General features: G+C 33.7%; 2 protein-coding genes across 7 annotated transcripts in view; one reads left to right on the top strand and one right to left on the bottom strand.

Annotated features, from left to right (window-relative positions):
* The window catches only part of LOC410888 (lachesin), a 180,778-nt gene that overhangs the window by 138,420 nt on the left and 15,742 nt on the right, over positions 1 to 26,616 (top strand). For all 3 annotated transcript variants that reach the window (XM_026446470.1, XM_026446469.1, XM_016910861.2), the window contains exons 4-6: positions 8,941 to 9,126; positions 9,560 to 9,755; positions 15,306 to 15,434. In XM_026446470.1, coding sequence (XP_026302255.1) covers positions 8,941 to 9,126; positions 9,560 to 9,755; positions 15,306 to 15,434 — 511 coding nt within the window. The remainder of the gene's footprint in view (positions 1 to 8,940; positions 9,127 to 9,559; positions 9,756 to 15,305; positions 15,435 to 26,616) is intronic.
* Positions 1 to 26,616, bottom strand: part of LOC107964069 — an 81,653-nt gene that overhangs the window by 17,031 nt on the left and 38,006 nt on the right. The window lies entirely within an intron of this gene.

The following is a 26,616-nucleotide window of genomic DNA, read 5'->3' on the forward strand; positions in this document are numbered from 1 at the left end:
TGTTCTTTTCTTTTTTTTTTATTTTTTTTTTTTTTTTTTGAATAAGCATAATAACTTTTTAGATTGAGAATAAAATAAATCGAGGGCGATTGATCGCCAGTAGTATATAGTAGATAAAAAAAGGATATATCTACGTGTGGAAAAAGGATACATATCTCCTATCATATATCAAATATATATATGACGTCAGATTTTACAGACTTTAGCTATAAACTTAAGGTTTAAAAAAATAATTAATTTAAGCCTTAACTCGTCAAAGTACTGTGATACTAAATAAATGATCTCATTCACCTTAAAATGGATGGCAATCCAATTTAGGTGAAATTAGTTCTTAAAAACTAACGCTCGAAACTAAATAAGTGATACTAAATTTAAATAAAATGATCCTAATTATTTTAATTAAATTTATATACTTTTTAGTAACTAATTAAAATAAAATTAGAAATTTAGATTATCTTATTATTTGGATAATCTTATGTCTAATCTTACTTTACAGAAAAAGTTTTAACGAATTAAATTAATTCTTAATTTAAATATTTATCTATATATAAATTAATAATTAAACGTTAAACTATTTTCGTTGCTATTTCGTTTAATAATCGGTACATATTTTCAATGCAATTGTTAATTCTATTTGGTTCACCTTTAATCACGACTAAATTGAATTACGATTGTATTGAAAATATTACGAGATTATAACGAGCAACAAATTTTTTTTATTTCATAACTAACAAACTATAACCCAACTAACCACTAACTTACAATATTAACAGTTATTAACAAATTATTTTATTACTTGAATAATCCTAATATAAATTGAATTAATAATAAGAATCGCGCCATTCCATATTATAAAAAATTATAAATAACTAATAATCTTAATCTTACAAATAAAAACTTATCATATAACAATTAAAATATTTATTCTCTAAATACAAATTATAAATTAGGAATCGCGCGATTCCATTTAAAGAGAAAGCATTTAAAAGAAAAACTAAAGATTGTTTTATTGAAGAAAAAGAAGAAAAGAAATTTAATGAAAAATCAAATCGTATCACAAAACAAACTAAAAAAAGAAAGGAAAAAAGAGATCAAATTTTCAAGATGAAAAAAAAAAAAGAAAGAAACGAGTGCCATGAAAATTAATGATTGTTTGAAGAAAATTGATTCTCGCTTATTTTTTTTTTTTTTTAGCTCCTCGAAATTACCGGTAACCGTTAATTATCGATGGAGAGTCGACCAGTTTTCTCTAAAATTTTATTATCGAATTTCACAAGCTTTAAATCCAATTTATCGTTCACAAAAAAAAAAAGAAGAAAAAAGGAAAAAGAAAATTGTTAACAGCTCCACGATTGTATCATTAATTGATAATGCCGATTTTTAACAACTATGATCGAATGAAATATTGAAGATTGTGTATACGTGATTGGTAGACGCCAGGAATCCTCGTATTCGAAGGGGAAACCTGTCGTATACATTATTACAGGATTTCTCGAGTCGGTATTCGAAATTCAACAGTTCTGAAATAACATTCCCTCCCCCCATACTATTGTTTATAATCTGTTATTAGCATATCTATTGCGTCACTCGTGGATGGAATTTAAAGGGGCGAGGAGAAACTGAACATTCGTTCGTTTGCCATTTCCACAGTTAGCGAAAATATGAAAAGAATTAGCGATAAGAAGGAATTGTTTATTCATGAATCTTTGACTGAATTTTGGTATAAAATATAAAATACGAATTTATGAAATCAATTAATCATACACATATTAACAATGAATTATTCATATGATATATAACATGTATCATATTTCAGTCGTGTGTATGTATATGTATATATATATGAATAATATCATGTGTTGCCATATGTGTTCATATATATATATATATGTATGTATATATATATTTAGCTGTGTAACTATTATTACGATTATAAAAGAAGAAAGAAGAGTAAGAGGTGTAGATAGATTTTTTTTATATCGAAAGTAATTATATCGAAGGAATAAATGGGATTCAATCACAATTCTCGTCTTACGCTTATCTTATAGATTTATTAAAGTGTGGAAAGTATATAGTTATTAACGGTTATACAGAGTGTAATCAGATCGTTAATTAATTAGATCTAATTTAAGTATTTAAATTTGTTGTCTCCTATACCTTTATCATGTACCTGATTAGTATAATTTAGCGTGTAATTAATATATACGTATATATTTAGTTTACTCGAGTGTATAAACTCGAGCTCGTCGTATCGTACTATTACTTTTTAAGTCTCGCAGTTATTAAAATAGTATTATAATAGTAAGTTATTTCCTGTAATTTTAAGTAGTATCTTAAAGCGGTTTCACAATGCGGTTTGTCAATGCGTAAAGAAAAAAGAGAAAGTACACGTAGTAAATGAAAAATGTGTATTTCGGTCCTTGCCCGATATTAAACGGTTTAGATTAAATTATATTTATTATTGCTGTATATGTAATTCTTTCTTTCTTCTAATGGAGAGCGAGAAGACTGAGTGAAAATGCAAACGAACGAATAAAACGAAAACGAGGGAAATAAGATTAGCCGTGTAAAAAAAAAAAAAAAAGGGGGGTGAATAAAAATAAAAAGAGGTGGACACGCTTTTATGGGACGCGGGAAAGTCGTATTGTGCGCTCCACGCGTTGAAACAATTACTCGTTCATCCTGGTTGAAGCGTAGATAGTGGGGGCGTGTACAGCCATGAAACATCGTTCGGCTGAAACACGGCGATGTGCAACGCGTTACAATATGCTGGCTATGTTTACGAGAAAGTACGGTTTTCCAAACTGTGTTGAAATATTGCTTTTTGCGGAAGATACTTGTGTTTTAATCCTTCTCTTCTGTTGAAATTGAAATTCTAGAAAGGGTTGGATATATTTCGAAAGGTTTGGAGGAATCTTTTGTCGTTTCGACTCGACGAAGGAATTTCTAACGGGATACCTTATTCTTTTTAGATCGCGGGATTATCATCGGCCCTTAATTGACAGAAAGTCTATAATGAGGCTTTGAGGATATAATTTTTGTTTTTGTCTTTTAACCTCGAGAATATGAAATGTTTCTTGGGGGAGGGGAAAAAAGGCTATGTTGTAATGAAATTCTCTGAATCTTCTTGTATTTACTGCAAGAAATCGATAAAGGGGATGAATCGCGATCGAATATCTGCAATATCGAAAAGAAACACCGATAATTTAAGAAAAAAAAATTATACTTTGATGGCGTGGATCCCGAAATGATATATCTGTTTGCATATATTATAAAAGAACGAGGAGAATGGAGGGAATAAAGAAAGTTGCCAACAGCCATCAATTTCAACCGTTATCAACCGCGTGTGAAACACACACGTATACATATGTATATATATGTTATTTGTGCCTGTTGGAGAAGTGTGAAACAAGATAAAACCGTGATTTAAACGAATATTTGTATCAAAGTGTGGGGCTTTATGTATGTACACAACTGGGTGGTGTATATAAAGGTCGCCAGAATCCGAGAGCGTTGAACGGTTAATCAAAAGCTGAAAAATGAGTCGAATCCGGAGGGAAAAGGTATCCCGGATTCGTATGATACGTGTTCAGCCGAATTTCAACTCGTTTAGCTCGTGATACAAATTACGTGGAAAGTCAGGAAGATTAAGTTAAGCCTTTGCCCTCCTCTCTCCGGACGAATGTATCAAAAGCAGCAGATGGTTTGAAAATTCATATCTCTATGGTACACGCCGCGAAGTAATCTGTTTGACGGCATAACGGCGTGGGTCCCGTGTAAAGTGTCCGATGAATTTCTAATTAACGAATTGCGATTTCCAGATATGATCGTTCACGTGAGAAAAATATCGTCGAGAAAGAATTTGTGGGATCCACGAATCCTGTAAATATTTCGATATATTTTTGTACGTATGGAATTACGAAAACGAGAAAAAATTTATCCTCAAAGCTATTATTTCTGTTTAACTGAAAATGCTATGGGAGCAGAAAAGAATAAAAAAAGTAGAACTGTACTTTTAAAGTGAATAATAAAAAAGTCGTCGAGTGATATTCTTATATAAATTATGGTTATATAAATGAGCATAATGTTATTCGACACGAGAAATTGTAACGCTTGCACGATTATAATAAATATAAAATATACATATATTTATACACGATCAATTTAATGGTGAATTCGATCAAATATCGAGTTTGTTAAAAATTGCATCTTGGGAAAAAAATGGAGGAAAGATAGTTTCAAACAAAAAAAGAAGAGAAAAGAAAAATTGGCCCGACAGACCAAAAAATGACTCAGACAAATAGTTGATGCCAACTTAAACGATACATAATACCGATTCGGTATTGTTATCTCCGATTGGCGACATATCATCAACGTCATCTTTTTCTTTTTCTTTTTTTTCCTTGAAACTTTTTATTCCCAACAATCCAATTAATTACACATAGAGAATAGCCAGAATGAACGAGTAAAATATTCCGCCAAGACGAGTTTTATTCACAAATTTTTCCAAGAATAAATAAAACATTCTCGGTTAACAAAACGGCAATCAGCAAAAAATCAAGATCGGTCAAGAACAACCCTTTCGCGTAACACGGATGTATCCACCATCGAGGACGGGGGGGAGGAAAAATGATGGCCGCTCGTTGTATCACGCGTCGCTGTATAAGCCTTTTGCCGCGTGTCGCGATCGGGTTTAATCGGTTGTGGTACCCGCCGGGGTGCGCGAAACATATAAGGGGTGAGTGCGTTTCACTGTAACCGAATACGCTAGCGTTCCAGTAATAAATTCTAACATTTAAACTTGTCCCCCGGTATTATAAAAAGTGGTTGCGCACACAAAAGCGAGAAATAATAGTCGTTGGAATTCTCGAGCGTGAACCCGAGTCGGCTGCTAAACAGAGAAGGGGAATAGAGAGACAAGCGCGGGGAGAGGAAACGGACGGAAGGATAGGAATAGGAAGACGATGAAATAACATTAGACGGGTGGGGTGAGAGGCTTGGAAAGAAGAAAGGGATCGGGGGGGCCTTGCGAAACTTTTAATTAGCAAGCTTATCCATTTATCTGCATGCTGTTGAAAGGGAACGAATGGCTTGCTACCGAAAACAGAAGTCGAGGAAATAAAAGGGCAAGGGAAGGAGGGAGGGAGAGGGGGTGGTGTAGCAGAGCATCACCGATAGGGAGGATGAGATAAGGGATGGAGGCAGGACAGAAGAGGATGAGAGAGAAGACGAAAAAGGGGGAGAAGATGGCGAGAAAATAAACGAAGTGTGGTGGTGGTAGACTGGACCAGGGCCTCGTGATCCCACAATGCGCCACAATAGGGCGGCGACGATGGTTTTGCATATGAAAAGAGGGCCGAGAATGGAGATAGGTGCGCACGTAGTGTGATATTATATCTCTCGCTACGTGCGCGCACCGATCTTCGCCAAACGTCGACCCTCCTCCCCCTGTTTCTCTCTTTTCTTCATCTTCCTCCTCCATCGATTCTCTTATCCTCCGTATTCTTCAATTTCTTCCTTTCCCCCCCTTTCTCCCTCCCTTTCATCCCTTATAGCGTGTATATACGCTTCTTTTTCTTCGTTTCCCTTCCAAGTTCTTATATTCCACCCTGCCGACAAGAGAGGCCGATCGTAAGTTGAAAATACGTGAGGGAAGAAGCTGCATCGAGCGAAAGAGAAAGAGAGAGAGAGAGGTGAGGACGAGTCTTTCGTTTAAGATAAACTCGTTTCCATAGAGCTAGGCCTTTTAAATCGTAACCATATCTCTCTCTCTCTCTCTCTCTCTTTCACTCCCACTCTTTCTCTCTCATTGTTCTGCAAATTTTCGACCTCTTGCGAGACGGTTTCTTTTCCCTTTCTTTTTCTTCCCTACCTTTTCATTCCCGTTTCGTATATTTTATTATTATCTTCTCTTTCTCTTTTATTGAAATTTTATCTCCAATTTTATACCCTTCGAGTTTCTTTATTCCACTTTTTGCCCAACCTTTCTCTTTCCTCTAATTTTCTATTTCCTTCTTTTTCTACAATTTTTGTCCTGGAAAAAAACCCGCCTTCGTCCTAAAATTTAATATATAAAGATCGTGGAATGATTGTTTTAGAGAATACTTGAGCAATTTCAAAACTATTTTAAATTCTTTTTTGAAGGGGGATGGATTTTGTAACCCGGTGATAAGAAAAGGAGTGTTGAGTTTACAATCGTGGAGCTGTGTTCAATTTTGAATCGATAACGATCGATTGAAAAAAACAATTAATTCCGAATAGGTAAATAAAGATGAGTCTCGTGATAGATTGCAGGATACTAATGTATTCGTTTTAAATTGTAGTTTATAAATATTTTTTTAATATATTCTATGAATACTCGTTTTAATATCGTTTAAGATATATATATATATAAACCAGATCCAAGCTGAAAGATATCGAGTTTATATTATATTTCGGTAAATAATAGTCTTGAGATTCCTGAACTTTGGCTTGAAAATTTAATCAATACGTTGAAAAGCGATTTAATATATCTTCGCACGGTGGAAATAATGTTAAAAAGACCGATCGATACGTTTGTACATGCTCGAAATATTCTAACGCCGCGTATCTTTCAAAATTCTCGAAAATATTTATCCAAAAATCTTCTATCGACTAATCCAACGACTCTCGGGATCAAAGATCGATAATGATCTGAACATCGGATTCAATTGGGGAGGGGAAAAAGAAGAGGGGAAAGAAAAGAAGGGGGAGGGGAAAAAAGGAAAAAGTGACACGGGAGAGCTCGCCGAGAACGATAGGACGTAAGAGGGGCGGGAAAGTGGCATAAATGTTTCAGAATCGCGAGCATCTGTCGTCCCGGGGACTTTTTCAGTTCCCGTGGAAAAGCTCGTTTTTGGAGCTGCTCAGGAAGGCGAACAGCAAGTAGAGGCAAAAGAAGAAGGAGGTTTACTATCCTCGTATAATGTATTATAAGTGGAGGCACTCGCAGACCCGTCACTACCAAACACTCAAAGCCCTCCACCGCCCTCCTCGCGTTCTATACCGTTCTATCCACAGGTATCGCCGCCGTGTCTCTTTCCCCTCTTCCCCGACCAACTTCTCTCCGTAAATCCCTCTGGCCGCCTTCTCTGTACATCCCCCGCTTTCGAGTTATCGATAAGAACCGCAGACCTCTTTTGTCGGTTGATAGATAGCCTTTCAGGGAGACGCCGAGGTCAAATATTCGACATGCCGCCGGTTCAATTTCGCGCCAATAATATCTAGTCGAGAAATAAAAAAGCAGGGGGGGGGGGGGCACGAAACGTCGATGTTGTCTACGAATTTAATGTTGGCCGAGTTCAGTTCATACGAATGTCGACATTTCGAACTTTGAGCACGATTTTTGGCATTTTTTAAGATCTCGGGATAAATAAATAAATATATATATATATAGAACTAGCGAAATGTATTTTTAATAATTAATTTAAAAAAAAGAAACGCGTATTTATGAACGTAATAATAATATGTTTTAAACATATTTAATAATAGATTAATTATAATGATTAATTTTACGCGAGGCACGAGGAGATATATTGTAAAATGTAACGATAAAGAGGATCATAGAGAGAAATATTTTTATAATGGATATATTTAAATTATTATCATGGTACTCGAGAATAATAATGATTTTGACTTTGACTGAAATTCAACTAACAACCTCCATTAACAAACTAACCTAACTGACCAATTAACAAATTTATTTATGAAATAAATAGAATAGAGCATTAGATTAGGAAAAATCTGACGATCATACCGACGTAAATTATTCAGTTCCGATTCCGATGATAATTATAATAGTGAGATATCACAATTTTATTTTATTATATATATATGAAATAATGAATTTTACAATTACTTTGTAAAATATATGTGGTGTAGTTATTATAGGATTTATCTATTAAAAGTATGTAGGTATTTTTCTTAAACTAAATTATGCTCCATGTGGATATGTAATTGATTTGTCTTATATGATATATGATTAATAATATTAATAATAATAATAACGGATAATTAATAATAATTGGAATAATATATATGATATAATTATATGCAATATAACAAAAAATCAGGTAAATATTTTTTGGTAAATTATATTACAACTCCGTAGATATATAAATATATACATTATATACATATATGTACATGTATGTATTGTATATACGTATATATTGCGTAATATATAATTACTACGTATATATTATTAAATTATTATGAGTAAAAATTTTAAATCTAAACATCTAATTTAATTTATCTAAATTGCGAATCTTTCAATTTAAGCGTTCTTTATTTAGCATATTAACTTTTTATCAACTACGAAATGAGTCGGAATCGTTTCAAAGAGCTTCAATATCAATTAGCAATTAATAAAATCATAAAATTTAAGATGTTTTATAAATGTAAATATTATTAAATTCAAAGCAATAAGTGTGTGTTGTAATCAATTATTTGATCAATTACTAGCATAGGATTCGAGACTCCCGTAACAACAGTTAATTACTATAAAATTCGTTAAGAATAATAATTAGTCAATTATCAAAGCAATAAATTGTCAATTATATTATATTCGAAATTCGAAGCTCCCTATAACAGTCAATAACAGACGATTCAAGACGAGCAAGAACAAATCGAATAATTGGAAGTCAATATTGTGTTGTATTATCGTTAATTATAAAAATCGCTATGAGCGTCCGTCGTTAAAATTATTAATTGTATCATCATTGCATATATAAATTGTACATGGCAATTTGAGCCATTGGAAAAAAACGATCATGATTATTATATGATTGTATAATATTATTGGTATTTAAATGAGCGTAGTATAAAAACGCCGGTACCTCTTGAATGGAGCGAAACCGTGCTCACCACCAAGAATCCGTGGTATGAATCCCGGTGTATTAAGAAATGGGTTTGTGAGGCCAGGTGGCGTGGATCAAGGCCGACACCAAGGCCGTCCTGGCGATTCACGAGCACGTGATCACGAACAACGCCCGTTTATCAGTTACACACAGTGACTACAATACGTGGACGTTGAACATTCGTGGGGTACGCCGAGAAGACCGGGGCATTTATATGTGTCAGGTCAACACGGATCCTATGAAGAGTCAGGTACGAGAAAGACCATATCCTTATAGCGAGTATACGATAAAGGGGAGAAGAGGGGGTGAAAACAGGAAAAGAAAATGGCAGTGGAGAAGTAGAGAATCTTTTTACTTCTAGATCCGGGTCAGATTTTTATTGTACGCGATGTTTTCGCGTGGAGGGGTATTCATTTCAAAGTGAAATCCAGTTCTCTGTTCTTTCGTGAGGAGGAGTCGCTTGTGTTTCCCGCCTCTGCGTTCCAAACAAGAGGGGGCGGTTAAATTTCGTGGAATTGTTTTTTTGAAATTTCCCGCAAAATTTGGGTTAATTTTCCCTTTTTTTTTTCTTTTTATTTTACGTCTCACTTTCTCTTCCCCTATTATCGTATACACGCGCGAGATTCCTTCTATCTAAATCAATTGTTCGTTTCGTTCATTCGTACATGAATTGAAATTTACAGAGTGCGTTTCTCGAAGTGGTGATACCGCCGGATATAATATCCGAAGAAACCTCGAACGACCTGATGGTACCCGAGGGTGGGTCTGCAAAACTAGTATGCAAAGCCCGCGGTTATCCAAAACCTGATATCGTTTGGAAACGGGAGGATGGCGCCGAGATTATTTCCCGTGCCGGATTGTCTGGTGGCAAAACGAAATGTGAGTATAATTATACCTATTATCATATTATATTCGATTTTCATCCTCATCATCATGCATCATCCTCTTTACTATTGCGTTATGATTCACGAGAATTCATTCTATTATTTTAAATGAGTTAAGATTATGAATGGAAATTTGTAAAATTCTGTTTGATTTGAAAGTATTGCGGTCTTCTGGGAAAATAAGTTAAAAGAAATTCTCTTTTGCTGGTGTTCGAAGTTTTGGAGATTTCCAAAACAAAAAAGAAAAGATAAGATAAAGTAAAATTAAGAGATAAAAATAGTCGGTGATGTATAAAATAAATCAATCGACGGTGAGTACATTATTCGAATATATCACGAAAGAAAAAAATGACTATGTCAATGATATGTATCCTGATATGTATCCTTCTATCCTATATCCTAATATCGTAATATATATCCTAATAAATTCTTTTTAGTCGAAACAGCACTTGATTAAAATTTTAGAGATACTGCTAATATTTTATAAAAAAATAAATAAATAAATTTACTGTATGTTAATTCGATAGAAATGCGCGAGGTATTTTACAATAAGAATAAAAAATAAAATGAAGAATAGATACAAAGTATAGAAAATACAAAATTTGTTTGAAAGCCAAATATATATTTGGAAGAGAAAGATAATGGCAATATATTCATTAATCATATTTTCTTTACCCGAACGAATTTTCACTTTAAAGGGAAAAAGTTTTCTTTTTTCTTTATTCCAAAGAAAATGGCAACTATTAAATACGACAGCATAGCCTATATTTTCTTGTCAGAGAGGTAGGTTGATTCCCAAGCGAAGGTGAAACTGCATTTTCACCCCTTTGTGCTCGCTTTTACTTGGGCGGTGAACTCGAGCGAGTTCAGTATCGACGCGTTAGATTGAAAGCAAGACCTTAAGCTTCGTATCGTAACTGATCCAGTGTTTGATTAGTAATCGAACCAATTCGATTATTTACTCGATACTCGGTTAAACGACTGGGGCGTATAAGTAGCTTTCCATTGACATCGAATTTCAATCGATAGAGTATTGGAACTTTGGTCCTAAGCTTCTTATATTATCTCATAAATGTAAAAATGTAATTGGTACGAATGTATCCTATGAATTTATACTTTAACTATACTTATAATTATTTTATATTATCATAATGATATTATAAATAATAATAAGTAATCTCATCGAACGATGAATATTTTATTCGAAGAAAATAAAATTATTCTGCGAGAATAGTGAAAAGATATGTTAATTAATCACATTTCTGGAGATCTGGATCTACTAACTATGATTAAGATAACTCTTATCCAATAATATTACCGAGATAATACTCTTAAATCACAAAATAAAATTTTCTTTGAGCAATTTTAAATTATATTATATCCTCAATGATAATAAAAAAAAATTAAATAGCCTAATCAAAATTACGACTCTTCAACCTCGATCTATCGATTAGAAATCATCCATTCGTTCGCCTCTCTTTTTTTCTATTCCTTTTCGCGCTAGCACTCGTTAAAGTAAAAAAAATAATTCTTTGGGCATTTATAAATCGTATTACTACCATAAAAAAATAAAATTCATAAAAATTATTACGGCCTAGTCGAATATTAGTCGATATCCCCTTATTCGTCCTCGATCGATTAGAAATTGATAGTTTATTCGCCTCTCTCCTTTTTTATGCTATCCCTTTTTTTAATGTACATAAGTAACAAAACAATCGCAATTTTTTTCTTTGGAAAAATAAGAATTAGAGAGCCATTTCCATATCACTTCGAAATAATCGCGTTTAATAACAGCGAAATACGCGGCACAATATCGCTCCGTCTCGCTTCGAAATATAAATAAACAGAGGTTCGAAATAATTCTAAGTTTTGTTTCTATCATTCGGCTCGGGGCAAGCCTCGCAGTAAGGTGTGTTTTTCGTCGCTCTCTCTTTATTATATTATATTATATTTCCCGTGCTCGATTTAAGATCGATTAACAAAGATTTCTCTCTTCAGGTACTCGATTGATAAAAAATAGAGAGAAAGAAAAAAGAACCCTGTTTTGTCCGAATTATTTACATCAAATTTCTCTTTTATTCTTCTTATTTTCGAACCTCTGTTTTTTATCAAAACATTCCTCGAGTTTCTTAACCAGACGCAATTAACGATATACGCTGAAATAAACCGAAAGCGTAGAAATTTATAGCACCTATAGGATTAGATTATGAAAGACATTGTTTTTTTCTTTTAACAGAGAAACTCTCTGTTCTTTATCTAAAAAAAACCCTATATTCAACTTCGTAGAATACTTTCGCCAAAAAACGAATTTTGCTTCTCGATTAACGAATACCGATCTTTTTCTATTTATCTTTTTTTTTAAAAGTGTATTGTGGAATAATATTTTTATATTTCCATATTTCTATAATGAAAGACAAGAAGAACAAAAAAGATATGAATTTTCTACGCATATTGTTCTATGATATTATAATATTCCAAAAATGTATGTATATTTTATAGCGTGAATCTTTTCTTTTCGTTAATCGATAATTCTATACCTTATCACAGTCCGTGTTTTTCGTCTTAGTTTCCGTACTTACATTCATACTTGTTCTTCGTGGATTCTTCGTGGCAGTCGTTCTCTTCTGTTCTCCTCTTCCTCGCCCACGTCGTTCAAATGATCTTCTGTTGTAGCTCGATCTCAACCCCAAATGAAAAAATGCTCTTTCTTGTATTCTCATGCAGGATGAAATGAATCTCTTCTCCCATAGAGAGTTCTTCTTCCAGTGTACGGCAATCGTCCTAATTCGAACGATGGAAGATGGACAGATTCTTGATCGTCCCAAGAAATTTTTCCAAAGAAGCGTACCTCGACTTCTCTTGCGACGCGTTGCTCCTCCTTCTCGATTTTTGTATCGTCAGTTTTTCAAGGATGTCGCATTTCTCACGCGCTCGATCCTTTATCGTTCGAAAGCTGTCGGCGTCTGTGAATTTCTGGACGAAGAAGATGATCGATGCGAGCGTGATCAATATCGCCGTGATTGTTTCCACGAATCTGCGGTATATGATGTTGAATAAGATAGCATCTGCGTCTCTTGTTTCTACCATTTTTCGTTCTGATAAATGGTTGTAAATCATCAGTATACAATATATACTGAATGAATTCTGTATATTCTGTTTCCTTCTCTCGCTCTCGTTGGAATTTCTAGAAGTTCTGGAAATTCCCCAAGATGGAGACTCTTTTCTCGGCGTCGATTTTCCTCGATCTTCTTCTCCCTTTTCTCGCTTCTTGGTGTTCTTGATGGACGACCGTACACTGTCAAAGTTCTGGAAATGAGTGGCGTAGTGGGCCAGTCGTAGACCTTTTTATAAGAGGCTACCCCACTGCATGGCCTATTCACTTTGGCAACGTGGCATTTCCAACCTACATCCATTTTCCGTTAGAAATCCCTACGAAAATCACAATATGGCGGCTGGAAAGACCCAACTATTATCTCTCATCAACAATTTTTTTCTACCTGCAAACTAGACTCGCCCTATAAATTACTCGAACATAGTTTTTCCTAAAAGGCTCCGATCGATAAAAAATTTTGGAGGAAAGAAAAGAAAAGAAAAGATGGAAGGTTAAAAATATAAAATTTTAGCCCCAGATGATTATCTCAAGCTCTGTATATCTGTACAATATATCTCGACTATTCTTTGTTCTATGATCTTTTTTGTTAATCAACAAAATAAGTAAAACGTTTTTAAAAAATATTTTCTGGAACATATTACACAAAATATCTTATATGAAACGTTATATAGTTTGTCTTAACAACGTGGAATCGGGTCATCTGTTATTTCCTCATCTTACTTATTTTCCTTTAGAAATTCTTACAACAAGAAGACAGATAAGAGCCATTATCCAACAGTTTTTTTTCCTATCTACGACTAAAAACCTGGTCTCTTATTATAAACTGTTCAACAGTAGTTTCGAAAGAGTCCAGTGATTAATCGATAGGAAATTTGGTAAAAGACGAAAGATGGAAATCTAAAAATATATGAAATATAAAATCCTCGGCCAACTGTTATTTCTCTTGATAAAATAATTTTCAAAATCATAAATACTATATAAAGGCTGATAGATTGAAAAATTTTTATACAACATCTCGATTCTACGAGTATTTTTCTTTTGATAATTCTCTTAATAACTCGCCAACGAAAAGGAATATTTTTAGAAAGGAAAAACGCTCAGCTGTTTCAACATTTCCAAGGGACACGCCCTTTCAAAAATTTCCGTTAGGAAACATGGCCTCGTCCTCCCCACTCTGAATACAGATTTTCTAAATTATTACATTACTACACTCGTTCACTTCGGCAACATCGCATCGGGTCATCTACCACTTCCAACTTAAACACATTTACTTTTCTTTTCTTAGAAATCCTTGTGATAATTGACAGCTGTAAAGACCCAACGTGAAGCAGATGCCCCTCCCCAACATTCTCCAAACCTTCTTTCTATCTACAACTAGACCTAGTCCCTACATTACAGTTTGCTCGACGCTAGTTCAGAAATTTGGAGGCTTGGAATCCGGAATTATACATCCATCATGGCCGTCCATTATTTTATTTTATTCTTTCTATTAACGTTATGATATTACAGTTTTCAACTACAGCTACGTCAAATGGTATTAATTTCCATTCACTGGAAGGCAGCCAGTCAATAATTCTTGAAATTTTATATAGGACATTGTGTATAGATATTGTAACGTGATATTATGTAATATATATTACGTAAACATTATGTGATGCATAATATTCAATGAAAATATTTTTATGATTAATCTCTCGAAAAATATATAAGTAAATGATATAAATAATAAGCTTGTTATAATATAATAACAAGCTTGAGTCGAATAAAATAAATATAATCGAAGCTGTATATAAAATTTTATACTTCGAGTCGACGCTTTCTTGTCGACTTGAGTCGTTTGAAGCCCTTTGGAACTATGGTCGAGCAGTTTATAATAGGGATTAGGTCTATTTCAGGTAGAAAGAAGTAAGCAGCTGTGTTGGCTCTTTCCTGTCACGTGATTAACCTTCGGAATTTCTAACGAAAAATAGTCAAGCTTAGGAAGACTTGGAAGTTTTTATGGAAATTTCCATAGAAACTCAATAGAATACCAAATTAAAGAAGTTTCTTATTAAACATACAGGAAACACTGTACGTTTACTATTTTCAAAATGTGTTAATGTACTAATGTATACATTCAAAATATATACCACGTGTCCAAACCACATCTACTTGAAATATTTAAACATTATCTGGGCACAAATAAAGGAAATATACCTTGAAATTATTATTGGTTAACGGCAACGCGAGTCATAAAATACCACAAAGATCAGATGGATACAATGGAAATGGAAAACCACAAATAGATATATTTCCATTCAGTTAAAATAACAATATCATTTGGTTATAAATTTTCTTCTCTCACAATTTATAAACTATCGAGCTACGAGGAAGGGGAGGAAATTGATTTTGAAAATTCTTCTTCAATCCCTTTAAAATTTGTTTGTATTACAGTAGCAACCGCCGAAGGGGAAACGCTGACTCTGTCGAAAGTAACCAGAAGCGAGATGGGCACTTACCTGTGCATCGCGAGTAACGGAGTACCACCATCAGTCAGCAAACGGATGATGTTGCATGTGCACTGTAAGTGAGCTTTAATATCGTTTCATCGGCTATTTTCGAAAGGATCTAATTCAAAGATTATCTTGATAGATTCGAACCATGATTTTAATTAATTCCGATCGGGGTACCAATTTTATTTCTAAAAATTCTTATATAATATCCTCTCGTCCCTATTCATTTAATGTTCAATTATGTCTAATTATTTCTCGGGCTAATAATGGAGTAATAGATCGTTTACTTATGATGGTTCGATAATGGTAGAGTTTAATGTGGGACATTTAATATTGGAAAGGAAAAAGGTTAATGAATAGAATTTCAATTATTGACAGAGGTTCGATCAAAGGTATTAAGCTTGATTGCTTGAATTTAAATTGTGAAGAGAGTAATATATAAAGATTTTAAACGATTCAATTCTATTTGATATATTTTTTAAATTAATGTTACATGATAGAAATAATATTATGGCGTCTTTCTTTTTTTAATTAGACTTATAAAATTTCGATCAAGGAGAAAGCAATATATTTTTATTGACAATGACAATGAAATATTTTCGATGTTTTAATAAAGTTCCAATCTATACTTCTTCAAATTCCACGAGCTTTATCAAATATCAATATCAAATATAATACCAAAGTTGAATACATTCTTTCGTTAAACAGAATGTCAAATTTCATAAATTTTTCCCTTTTTAAACAATATTTTGCAAGACAATTTTTCTTCTTTGTCGTGGTAACGAATAATATAAATAAAAAAAAATTAAAAATCCATTCTAATCTTTCTATTTTGTTTTTCGAAAGATCCAAATCTCCAAGTCTTTCTTTCATTAATATTTTTGAATATTTAGAGAACTCTATGAAGCTTGTTTCCTTGATCGAAGAACGAAAGAAGAAATTTTAAGATCCGTTTTAATCCACTTTATTTCTTACTCTCTTAGCAATGTTTCAAAATATTTAAATAACTCCATCACGCTTGTTTCCTTGACTGATTCAACGTGAAACTGTAAATTGAGTTACATCACGCGACATACATACATTCATACGTTTAATGTATTCATCATTCGTATTACACATGCAAACTTCACAACTTGTTTCCTACCACAATATTCAGAACAGATACACTTCGAAATTCGCGTTATTACATTGTCACAATAAAATACTTTTTCCACGAAGTTTGAAAAATTTCAAATTGAATGTATCATCGCTTACGGAATGCTTATGAACGTTTTATCCTTATACTTACTCCTTTAGAAAAAATATATTCTAAAAATTCGAAATTCTTTTGAGAATCAACAAAAATTTATGCAAACATTTTACGTCAATCGATTGTTTATTCTCATTGATGCAATAATTAATTTAAAAGACGATGCTGCAAACAATACTTTTATACAGAATATTACGGGATCTAATGATAAAACAATTATTCTTCTTCCCTTCAAAATTATCGTTCACCGTAAAAAAAATCCTTTCGTCCGATTCTTCAGCATTTATTTTCCCCGTGAAAACAAATTAACTCTTATCTTTTTAATCTTTCGTGCGCGTTTTCATCAATTATTCTATACACGTATATATGAAAATTCAGAATTATAATTAACTTATTAAATGATAAGATACTTATTTTAATTCATTTGTTAAATAATATATCAAGAAACTTTTTCCCTGATATAAATCGGACAAAAAGTTGGAGAATTAATAATTCTATAACACGTACGTATATTTTTTAAAACTTTTAAATCTCTAAAAATTGTATGAAATTTTCGAACGCGTAAAAATCCTAGATATCTAGCTCTAAATTTTTAAAATGCTGAAAAACTACTAAAGGTGAAAAATTCATGAATATCGACTAGTTGATCAAAAGCAAGGACGCTATTACAAAATATATTTACTAATCGATAAGATAATTATTAAAAATAATTGTATTTTACTTGGATAAAATTTTGGAATCGAAATTTTTCTTCGAAAATAAGAAAAATTAATCCTCTTTGAAAAATTTCTTTCAAAATTCTTTCAAAAACGCGCGTTAAGACAAAAGCGATCAAAATTAACGACTTCCAATTACGTTACATGTTCAACCGTTTCTCTAACGAGAAAAAAAAAAGAGTGAGAGAGAGAGAAAAGGAAGGATCCAAGAAAAAATCCAACCTTTGAAACATAAAGACAAAAGAATTTCTTGAAATTCACATCGTCGCGGAACGAAATGCATCATTGACAAAGCACAAGGGATAAAACAAAAGGGAAAGAAATAAAATTCCCCCGGCCACGGGGGAAAAAAAGGAGGGGAGAAGCCATATTCTCGCGCCACTTAAGACCACACGGCGTTTTCTCTCAATCGCATGCAACGCGAACCACCGGAAACTCGCTCTTATCCGGCGCCAGTCTTAAGAAACGTCCCACCTTCAGACCAAAATGTACACAGGCAATGCCAAAGGCGAAGAAGAAGAAGAAGAAGAAGAGAAGAAGAGAGGAAAAAAAGAGAGGAAAAAAATAATCGGAGGGAAAAATGAGACAGAGTGTGATGCGAGGAGATAGCCATCGTCTTTTTCTTCTTTGCATAATTTCGACGTGGAAAAAGGGTGGCTTCGTACGGTGTGTTAAAAGAGAACGGAAAAGGAGAAGATGGAGAGGTGGTGGAAAGTAAGTAGGGGTAAACGGATGGAAGAAAAAAAAGAAAAGAAGAAGGTGAAACAAAGGTGGAGCGCAGCTTAAATAACAGTTGGAGACGAAATAAGAGGGTCTGGCGAAACAGGTACATGGAAAAAGGAAGGAATATAATAAAATTACCCTGGAGACGATATATACCTAGTGCAAGTGGAAGATGAAAGAAGAAACGTATGCGAGGGACGGTAAATAAGGATGGTTTCAGAAGCAATTTGAAAGATTGAAATACGTTGGACTACTTTATTATCGGCGAACAGATTGAGTTAACAGATTCTCCTTTGATAAAATTTGTATCATCATTCACGTGTTGCACATATCGAAGAAGGTGTTATCGCACATGGAATCGTTTTATAACCTGGAGAAGTGTACGTAAAGCATTCAATTTAAAAAAGAAAAATTAAAGCTTTCTCTCCAAAAATTCACTTTAGACCCCGTATTTTAATTATACAGTGATAATATTTTGAAATTTAAAAATTATTAATAAATAAAATTCGATTAATTATTCTCATTCTCGTATTCAGAATATTCTTAAATGCAAAATGAATTAATTAAAACCGCGAACATGCAGCTTCGAAATAATAAAGGGAATTCTACTCGAAGAATCCAACATGACGGCTCAACCAACGAGCCCAGGGCGGCTAAACGAAAAGGGTGAAAGTCAAAAATAAAGGGTGTTGGCGAGGCAAATTTGCATGGGTGTGTTAAGTTAAGCCGCGTCCCCCGTCGTCTTGTCTCAGGGCCGACAGAGAGGTAATTCTTAGCCGGAAATTGGATGTACCTAGGTTCGTGCTACGATCTTGCACCTGCCCTCGAGCGATAAGATCGTGCGGGATAATCGAATTTCATTGAATACGCTCCGTGCCCGCAGACCGTATAGACGATTGCGTCCGCGAGCTATTGCCTCGAAATTCAAGCGATCGGGGGCTATTGTCGATTGAGAGACCAAGACGAGGGAGGGAGGGAGGGAAAGGACAAACCGGATCATCTCGAAGATGGCTCGAGGTATCCTCTTTGCCGCGAGAAACGCTCGAGAACGGAGGGAGGACGAGGGAGGACGAGGGGATTTAGAATCGATTCGGTTCAGATTCTGATTGTTACATCGCCACGCAAAGCGAGAAATTTACGTGGTCCCTTCTCTGGTTGATAGTTCAAGGAGGTTCTTCCTCTTACCTTCTTTTGTAAGAGAGAAAGAGGAAAAGAAGAAGTTTGAAAAAGGGATGATTATTATTGTTTTTTTTCTTTTGCCTTTCTTTCTTTTTTGATTAACGATGATAAAGGGAGGAAATTCAATCTGATCAAATTTCGTTTTGATGCAATTTCTAGAGAGGTTTTATTACAATGATTGTTAAGGGATGATTATTTAGGGGATGATAAGATATGATTCTATGAGGGAAACGTGTTTCTTGGTTTGGATCCTTTTTTGTATTTAATGTTTGTGAAAATAATCTCTTCGAAGAGGGATTAATATAAAGAAGAAGAAATGAATTGAATCATTAAGATTAGATCAGAGATTAAAATATCTTTCAATTTTTCAATTAGTCTATTCTAATAAGAAATTACAAATAATAATTTCGTAATATTATTTAACTAAAGAAAGAAGAAAAGAAGTATTATACCTAAATGCATATATATCATTATACCTATCTAAATATCAGTACAATAATCTTCATTTTCATTTTCCCTCCAAATATAGTTTTTTAATTGCGACCACTAAAAGAGGTATCACTTGTCCCAGTTGCACGAACCATACACGCATTCACATTTTCGCGTATCAAACAATACGAGTTTAAAAAGTTCCATTATTTCTTTTATATCCCATTTCGCCAATATTTACCTTTTTAAACTAATAGAAAAAAAAACATGCCGTAAAACGCGCTAAGTTACGTCGCTGTGTACTTTATATCGCAACAAAGATCACTGCACACACGAAAAATTGTAATAAAAACTTCAACTTTTCGTGTGAAAAACGTGAGAAGAAATTAAAAATTTTTCCATCAAAATCCACTCGGGAAATAGAGAAAACCATTCCATTGAAGTCTTTTTTTGTTTCATCCCGATATCTCAATCGATTGCCGAGATACAAGGATTCAAAGCGTCCATCTACGACAGTGCAAAAATAATAAATGAGCTCGCGCGGCCCAGTGACCTACATTTTTTCCAGGAATCGCGTCTGTCGCTTGTTTACAGTTTGAGGTGGGTCAGTGAGACGAGGTGCGAGCGAGAGGGCAAGAACGAAGATAGTAAACGATTTAAAATTACCGATTCCTTTACACGACGATATCTCGAGAACCGGAAGTCGTATCGGGATGAATGAAAAAGCGTTTTAAAGGGGAAGGTTCCACGCTTCTGACGAGCTTCGATTCGTCGATAAAAAGTCATTATCTTCCGAGTTATAGCGGTTTAAAATTTTCCTAATTTTAATACGATTTTAACAAAAGTAAAAGAGACGTTCAGTTTCGCGAATTTAATCATATCTTACGTATTTATGTACCGCAGAAGGTGGAAAATCAAATTAATCTTTGGCCTCTGAATTAAACATGCGGTAGCTCAAATTCACCGCGTAATTCCTAATTGTGCAATAGCTGGTCATTATTGCGCAGAAAGCGTGTTTAACCGTTGGCAACACCTTCCATTTTCCACCCCCTCGTTGTACGACTCTTGAATAGCAACGTGTGAATGGAAATAACTGTCGTTGCACTCGCGGAGATCCGGTTAATTGTCGGTTGATTACACGCGATTTATTAACCCTGCTGCAAACAATTTCGATTGTTTAATTAGCGTGTCTTACGCCGGCGAAACGATACATCCGGAATCCAGTTTGTTTGCGTGTAATTTATTTACGTAAATTTCACAGTGGTTATCAGTTACTGTTGTTTGCCGGGAATGGCTCATAGGACAGTAGGAGAGCCGATAATTGGAAATGACTGATATATGTAAATTGTGAAATTTTAGCAATGCAATTTGAATTTCATTTTGCTTGGTATTTTGATTTTGATATGATGAAACGGTTTTCAAACAGTTCCGTGTATTTCATTATTTCGTATGAATAAATAAATATATTGAAATAATAATCTCTAAATATGCATACAGTATGGGATTCAAAAACGTTACGAAATGGACCTCGTTTTTAGTATTATCGATCAATTACTGTGTCAATATTTGACACAATAATTGGGAATAAAATAGCACAAAGTGTTATAAAATTTCTATATTTCAATGCTAGATGCTAAAATGTATTAATTAGCGAAAAGAATATTTTTGACGTTAAATTGGGAATGAAAGTACAGAAAAATTATTTATACGTATCGTAAAATTGTATTGTCCCTCTTCCGGTATTTTATTATTAATTTAACTGTATTCATACAACTGTAATGAAATATAGAAATAATTCCATTTAATTTTACAAATATCTGGAAATTTCATTCCACAGTTCCTTTCTGTATAATTTTTATTTTTAACTTTATCTAACTCTTTTTTTTTTCAGTCTACCTTAACGTTATTACACGATATTTCTAATTATATTTCATAATTTTGGGAAAAAATTTTTTACCAAAATAAAGATACATCAAATAATATATAATATTAGAAGAATTAATACAGAAATATCATAGGAAAAATATGATGAATAGTTACACCCGTTACAGAAGAACGAAATTGGGTGTTATCTTATTAAGATAGAAATACCATGGTTTTCTCGTTTGGTGGAAAATGCTACTTCCCGTTGACCGTACTTATCCCATGGAAACCGCAGTCTAGTTTAGACTCACCAGACAGTAAAGCCTGGAAAACGTACCTAGAACCCTTTAATGTCCCTCCCTTATAAGCTTATTTTTTACAAGGAACACCATCCTTTAAATGAATCCTTGTTCTCGGAACATTTATAAATATCTACTCTCGTTTATTTAAAAAAAGGAAAAAAGAAAGGAGAACTCAACTGCAAAGAATTTTTTATCTTTGTTTTATCAAGAGTTTCTATTTCATTTTTGATCAAATTCAATTTAAAAGAACAATCTTGAATCTTCCATACTTTCGATTCATTCGAAAATTGGATAATTTTCAATTTTATCGAAAAGAGAAAAAGATTTTCGAGTTATAAAATCGAAGTTTGAAAATTTTAATTCATCGTATTTTACGATACATTTTACCGTCTCGGCCACGGAATATTTATTAAGAGAAAGCTGTATCCAAGTAAACGTGGCTCGTTTCTACGGAATATTTCGCAGGAGAAAATTAAAGGGTTAAATCTACCGGTGTGCAGTAACTGTTCTACCCTAAACGTGCCACTAAACGTGCTATCTATCTAGTCCGCTTCACTTGCGAAACTTAATTTAGATTCGTACGGATTAACTTCCAACTTTTGACTCTGCCCTATAAAGCTTCTCAAAATAGTCGTTTGAAACGATAAACAATTAAAATCTTTGCAACGATATTTTTCCACATTCTTTTATTAAATTAAACATCGTTTTTTTTAACATTTTCGTAATCGTGAACTCTAATTAAAATGGGATCATAATTGCATACATTTGCACAATTTTAATAAATTAAATTGATCATAAATCCAAGTCGATATTTTATTGGTCGGGAAATAAACGATAGTTTATGGACTTGATAATGCAAAATTCTCTATCGAAATACTTGGATGGGTATTTTTAGTTAAATCTCGTAACAAATTTCGTATTGATTAAACTCTTTTTCGACAAGAGAAGAAAGCAATTATATTTGGAGTTAATTAATATTTTTATATCTCAATAATTAATACGAAATAACGTAAGAAATATATCTTTTATATCAATTGTCACGGTATATTAAAAAATATTGAATTATATAATAATTAAGCAATAACTCGAGGGATTTAATTTAGATTCGTGAAATTAATCAGTTATTGAATAAAATATTAGCTTCAAAATATTAATAACTATAATATAATTGATGTTTATAATTGACGATCAGATAAAATGATTGTATTATTATGTCTAGGATCCATTATTACTGATTAAAAAAATTAAAATAATTTGGGATAGAGAAAAGAAAGGAAATTAAATGGTTTAATTTTATAATAACGTTCGTTGTTATTATTCCATTATAAATTCATCAATGAGTTTTTATTTTTTACACGATATTTCCCCAAATAATATTATCTTCCAGTTACTCGTTTTTAATACTTTCACTGCTCGATCCAAATTAATTATAATACACGTCAACAAATAATTACTCGTTGAGATATATTTTCTTTATACCAATAGAATAACAAAACTAATCGACAAAAATCGTAAAATTCGTAAAACAACAATTAATTACCAATTATACTTAATTTATTAATTAAGAAATAATATCTCAACTGTATTGTTATACATCATCTTTTCAGTAATAACGTGTCTCTTGTTAAATAATTCTTCAAAAAGTTTCGAAAAGCAGAAACTTTCATCATCCTCCAACTTTAACCCACGTAAACAAATAAACCAATCCCAAGTTAACTCGTTAACGAAACAGCTATACAACTCTATGAAACCCGCAAAGTAACACGAGAAGTTATATACGAAAAATTTTTAAGAAGCTATAATACAAATCACTCGTACATCTCATCTTGGAATATTTCGAAAAAAAAGAACAACCACAATTGATTATCCAAAACCAATTCTTCGAACAGTGAAAATAAAAATATTTATCATGTAAAGGAATAATGCATACTCGATAAAATATTATTACACACAAAAATCGATCGTAATTTAAATAGTTAATTCGCACAAATCGGTCATTTGAGTAACCAAACGTCGAAGGAATCGACGAAGTATTAAACAAGTATTAAAGGGTGCGCGTAACGAGTTCCATTCGACGGAAAACAATCGACAAGAAAATAATAGGCGGCACGATACTACACCCAATAGACTTAATAGGCGACCCCAGCCGAGGCTTCGCGAGTTCCTAGCAAATTGAAGTAGCCTCGATGCATCGCCCTAGCTGCATTTATCGCCCCTGTCTGCGTTAATCAAACTGATTACAACTGCCGTAAATCGCTGTCACCGGTGGAACAATTTCGGGCCCGGTTCTCTACTCTTCTGGGACAAATTGTACCAAGCTTTATTTTGTTCCCCAATTTCCCACTCTTTCTCCAGTATCGCGGCCAACGATCGCTTTGCAATTGCTCGTAACGACGGATCTAAGAAATGGTGTTTCAGATTTTCGAAAGCGAAGGTATAAATAAGAAAAGTAGATCTCAAACTTTTTTTTTTTTCAGGAGTATCGTTTTCTTTATCTTCATTTTAATGCTAAATCAAAGTATCGAAGTACACGAGGAAAGATATTTATTTTATTTATTAATAACAGAGGATGGCATTTGTTCAGAGAACAATTCATCATTTTTCTTTTTTTCTTTTTCGATTCTCCGATAAAATCCTCCTAATCTTAAACCTCCATAAAATATCTTCTTTATTATCATCCCCTCCTCTAAATATCTTCCTCGAAAACGTGACAAACGAGAGAATGAAACACGATCGGGTATTATACGCGTATCCAACAACGTCATCGGGAACGACGCGTGTTCGGGAAAGTTTGGGCAAGGTCGATGGTATTAACGAGATTCCTGATAGTCCCAGTGGCGGAACGAAACGGAAGTTAGATGCTAAAAAGCGAAGGGGCGGTTTGTACGCGAGTTTCTAAGCGGCTCTCAACTTCTTCCACCGAATCCGAAAAACCCCGCCATGAGAAAGGAAGGAAGAATGGAATTCTTCGAAGGAAATTTTTCAATGTTCCACGGAAACCAAAGCTTAAAATATGGATTTAATTGAAGTTCCTATCGATCGAACTTTAAAGATAAATATTATTTTAAAATTTATTCATTATATAGCTCTAACATATTCGAAGGAATAGGAATGTTGTTACGTAAATGTGGATGGAAATGAATGGAAATTTCTCACGAAAAATTAAATCTGCAATTTCTCTTTGACATCTCTCTACTAGTCTCTCCTTTTCTTTCCACTCCTTCTCGCTTATATCGCTTCCTTTCTTTTTCCTTTTCTTCTCGAAAAATAATCCTCTTCTTCATCAGCCTCTCCCTGTCCCTTTCCTTATCATATTTATCCCTACACTTGTTTTTCTTTCTTTTATGCGAATTTATCGCGTTCAGATATTCGATCGAAATTACAACGATCGGAATGGAAGGTTTTATCGTTCGCACGCTAATCTGGAATTTCGACTCTTGTTTCCATAGATAAGAATTTTACGCGCACACCTCTTACCGCCAGTATTGGATTTCTGTCGCCTTTGCCCGCCTAACCATCCAGTTACACGTTAAATTGCAGTTTACGATTTACATCCTTTTTGTTCTTTTTACACCTTCAGTCGGCCTATCGTGATTTACGATCGTTCGTTAAATACGATGAATTCCTGAATACCATCATTCTTATGATCCGCGAAGATCGATAATCTTCTCTTGAATAAAAAGAAATTATTCAATTAGGAGAATCCATTGTTCGATCCGAATTTTTTTGAAAACAACACTGACATTCGATTTGACATCTTTGAATTTAAAAAATGTCATCTATCTATCTGATAGAATTCGTCTTCAATTCCTGTAATTGTTATTGTAAAATCAAGAATTTCTTCTCCTGGCTCGATCTTCAAAATGTCAGATATCGATACACCGGCTGTTAAATTAATTCTGAAGAGACATGAAATTGAACGGCTATCATTTCCAAGGATTTGACGTGGGGGGATGCAAGCGGAATTCGCAAGGCTCGACGAGGGGTGCAACTTTAAACCATCAATATTGAGCGAAGAAATTCGTCGTACGAATCGTTTCTGGAGCGACGCGGATGGAAGGTTATAGCATTAGGAGTGGAAGGGAAGTAGGAAGAAGATCTGTCGTTTGGCCCAGAAGCAGAGGGAATTCCGCTTTCTACGGCGGTGGCCATCCTCCCCTCCGCAAAACCACAGCGCCTCCTTCCCTTGGCCAGTCAACCCAGAAACCTATTACAGGATTTCCTAGCGTTTTGCCGCAGCACGGCAAGCGTATTTCGCTTGCACGATATTCCCAGCTGGACATCAGCTAGAACGATCCGATGTTTTAACGTCGTTTCTAACGCGTCGCGCCTTCGAACGATTTCCAGCAAATTTTCCGTCTAACGTCTAATTGGAGGGAATTTATGGTCGATTGTTGTGCAGCTCTTTCGAGAAGATTTCATTCCGTGAAATGTGATTTATTCCAATTCACGTTGATTTGGAATATATTTGAAGATAGGAGAAAGAAAGAGAGAGAGTTTCGAGTATTTTTTTTGAAGGTATTTATCAATTTCTTTTAATTTCTTCATTTTGAAAACAAATTAATATATCGAATTAAACTATTAACAACTTTGTTCTATTTTAATAAAGGAGTATACTAGTCGTGAAGAGCACAACGAAGAAAGAAAGAAGCAAAATAAAACAGCAAACCTTGAACTTTTACGTATCAACAATTGGATTAATCATCGTCGAAGTTAATAAATAACAGGATTATTCGAAAGGATCGATCGAGCAAGATACCTCGTTAACAGAGGTTAAGAAGAATTTATCGA

This window comes from Apis mellifera, linkage group LG2 (genome assembly GCF_003254395.2).
Source record: "Apis mellifera strain DH4 linkage group LG2, Amel_HAv3.1, whole genome shotgun sequence".
NCBI classification, from domain to species: Eukaryota; Metazoa; Arthropoda; class Insecta; order Hymenoptera; family Apidae; genus Apis; species Apis mellifera.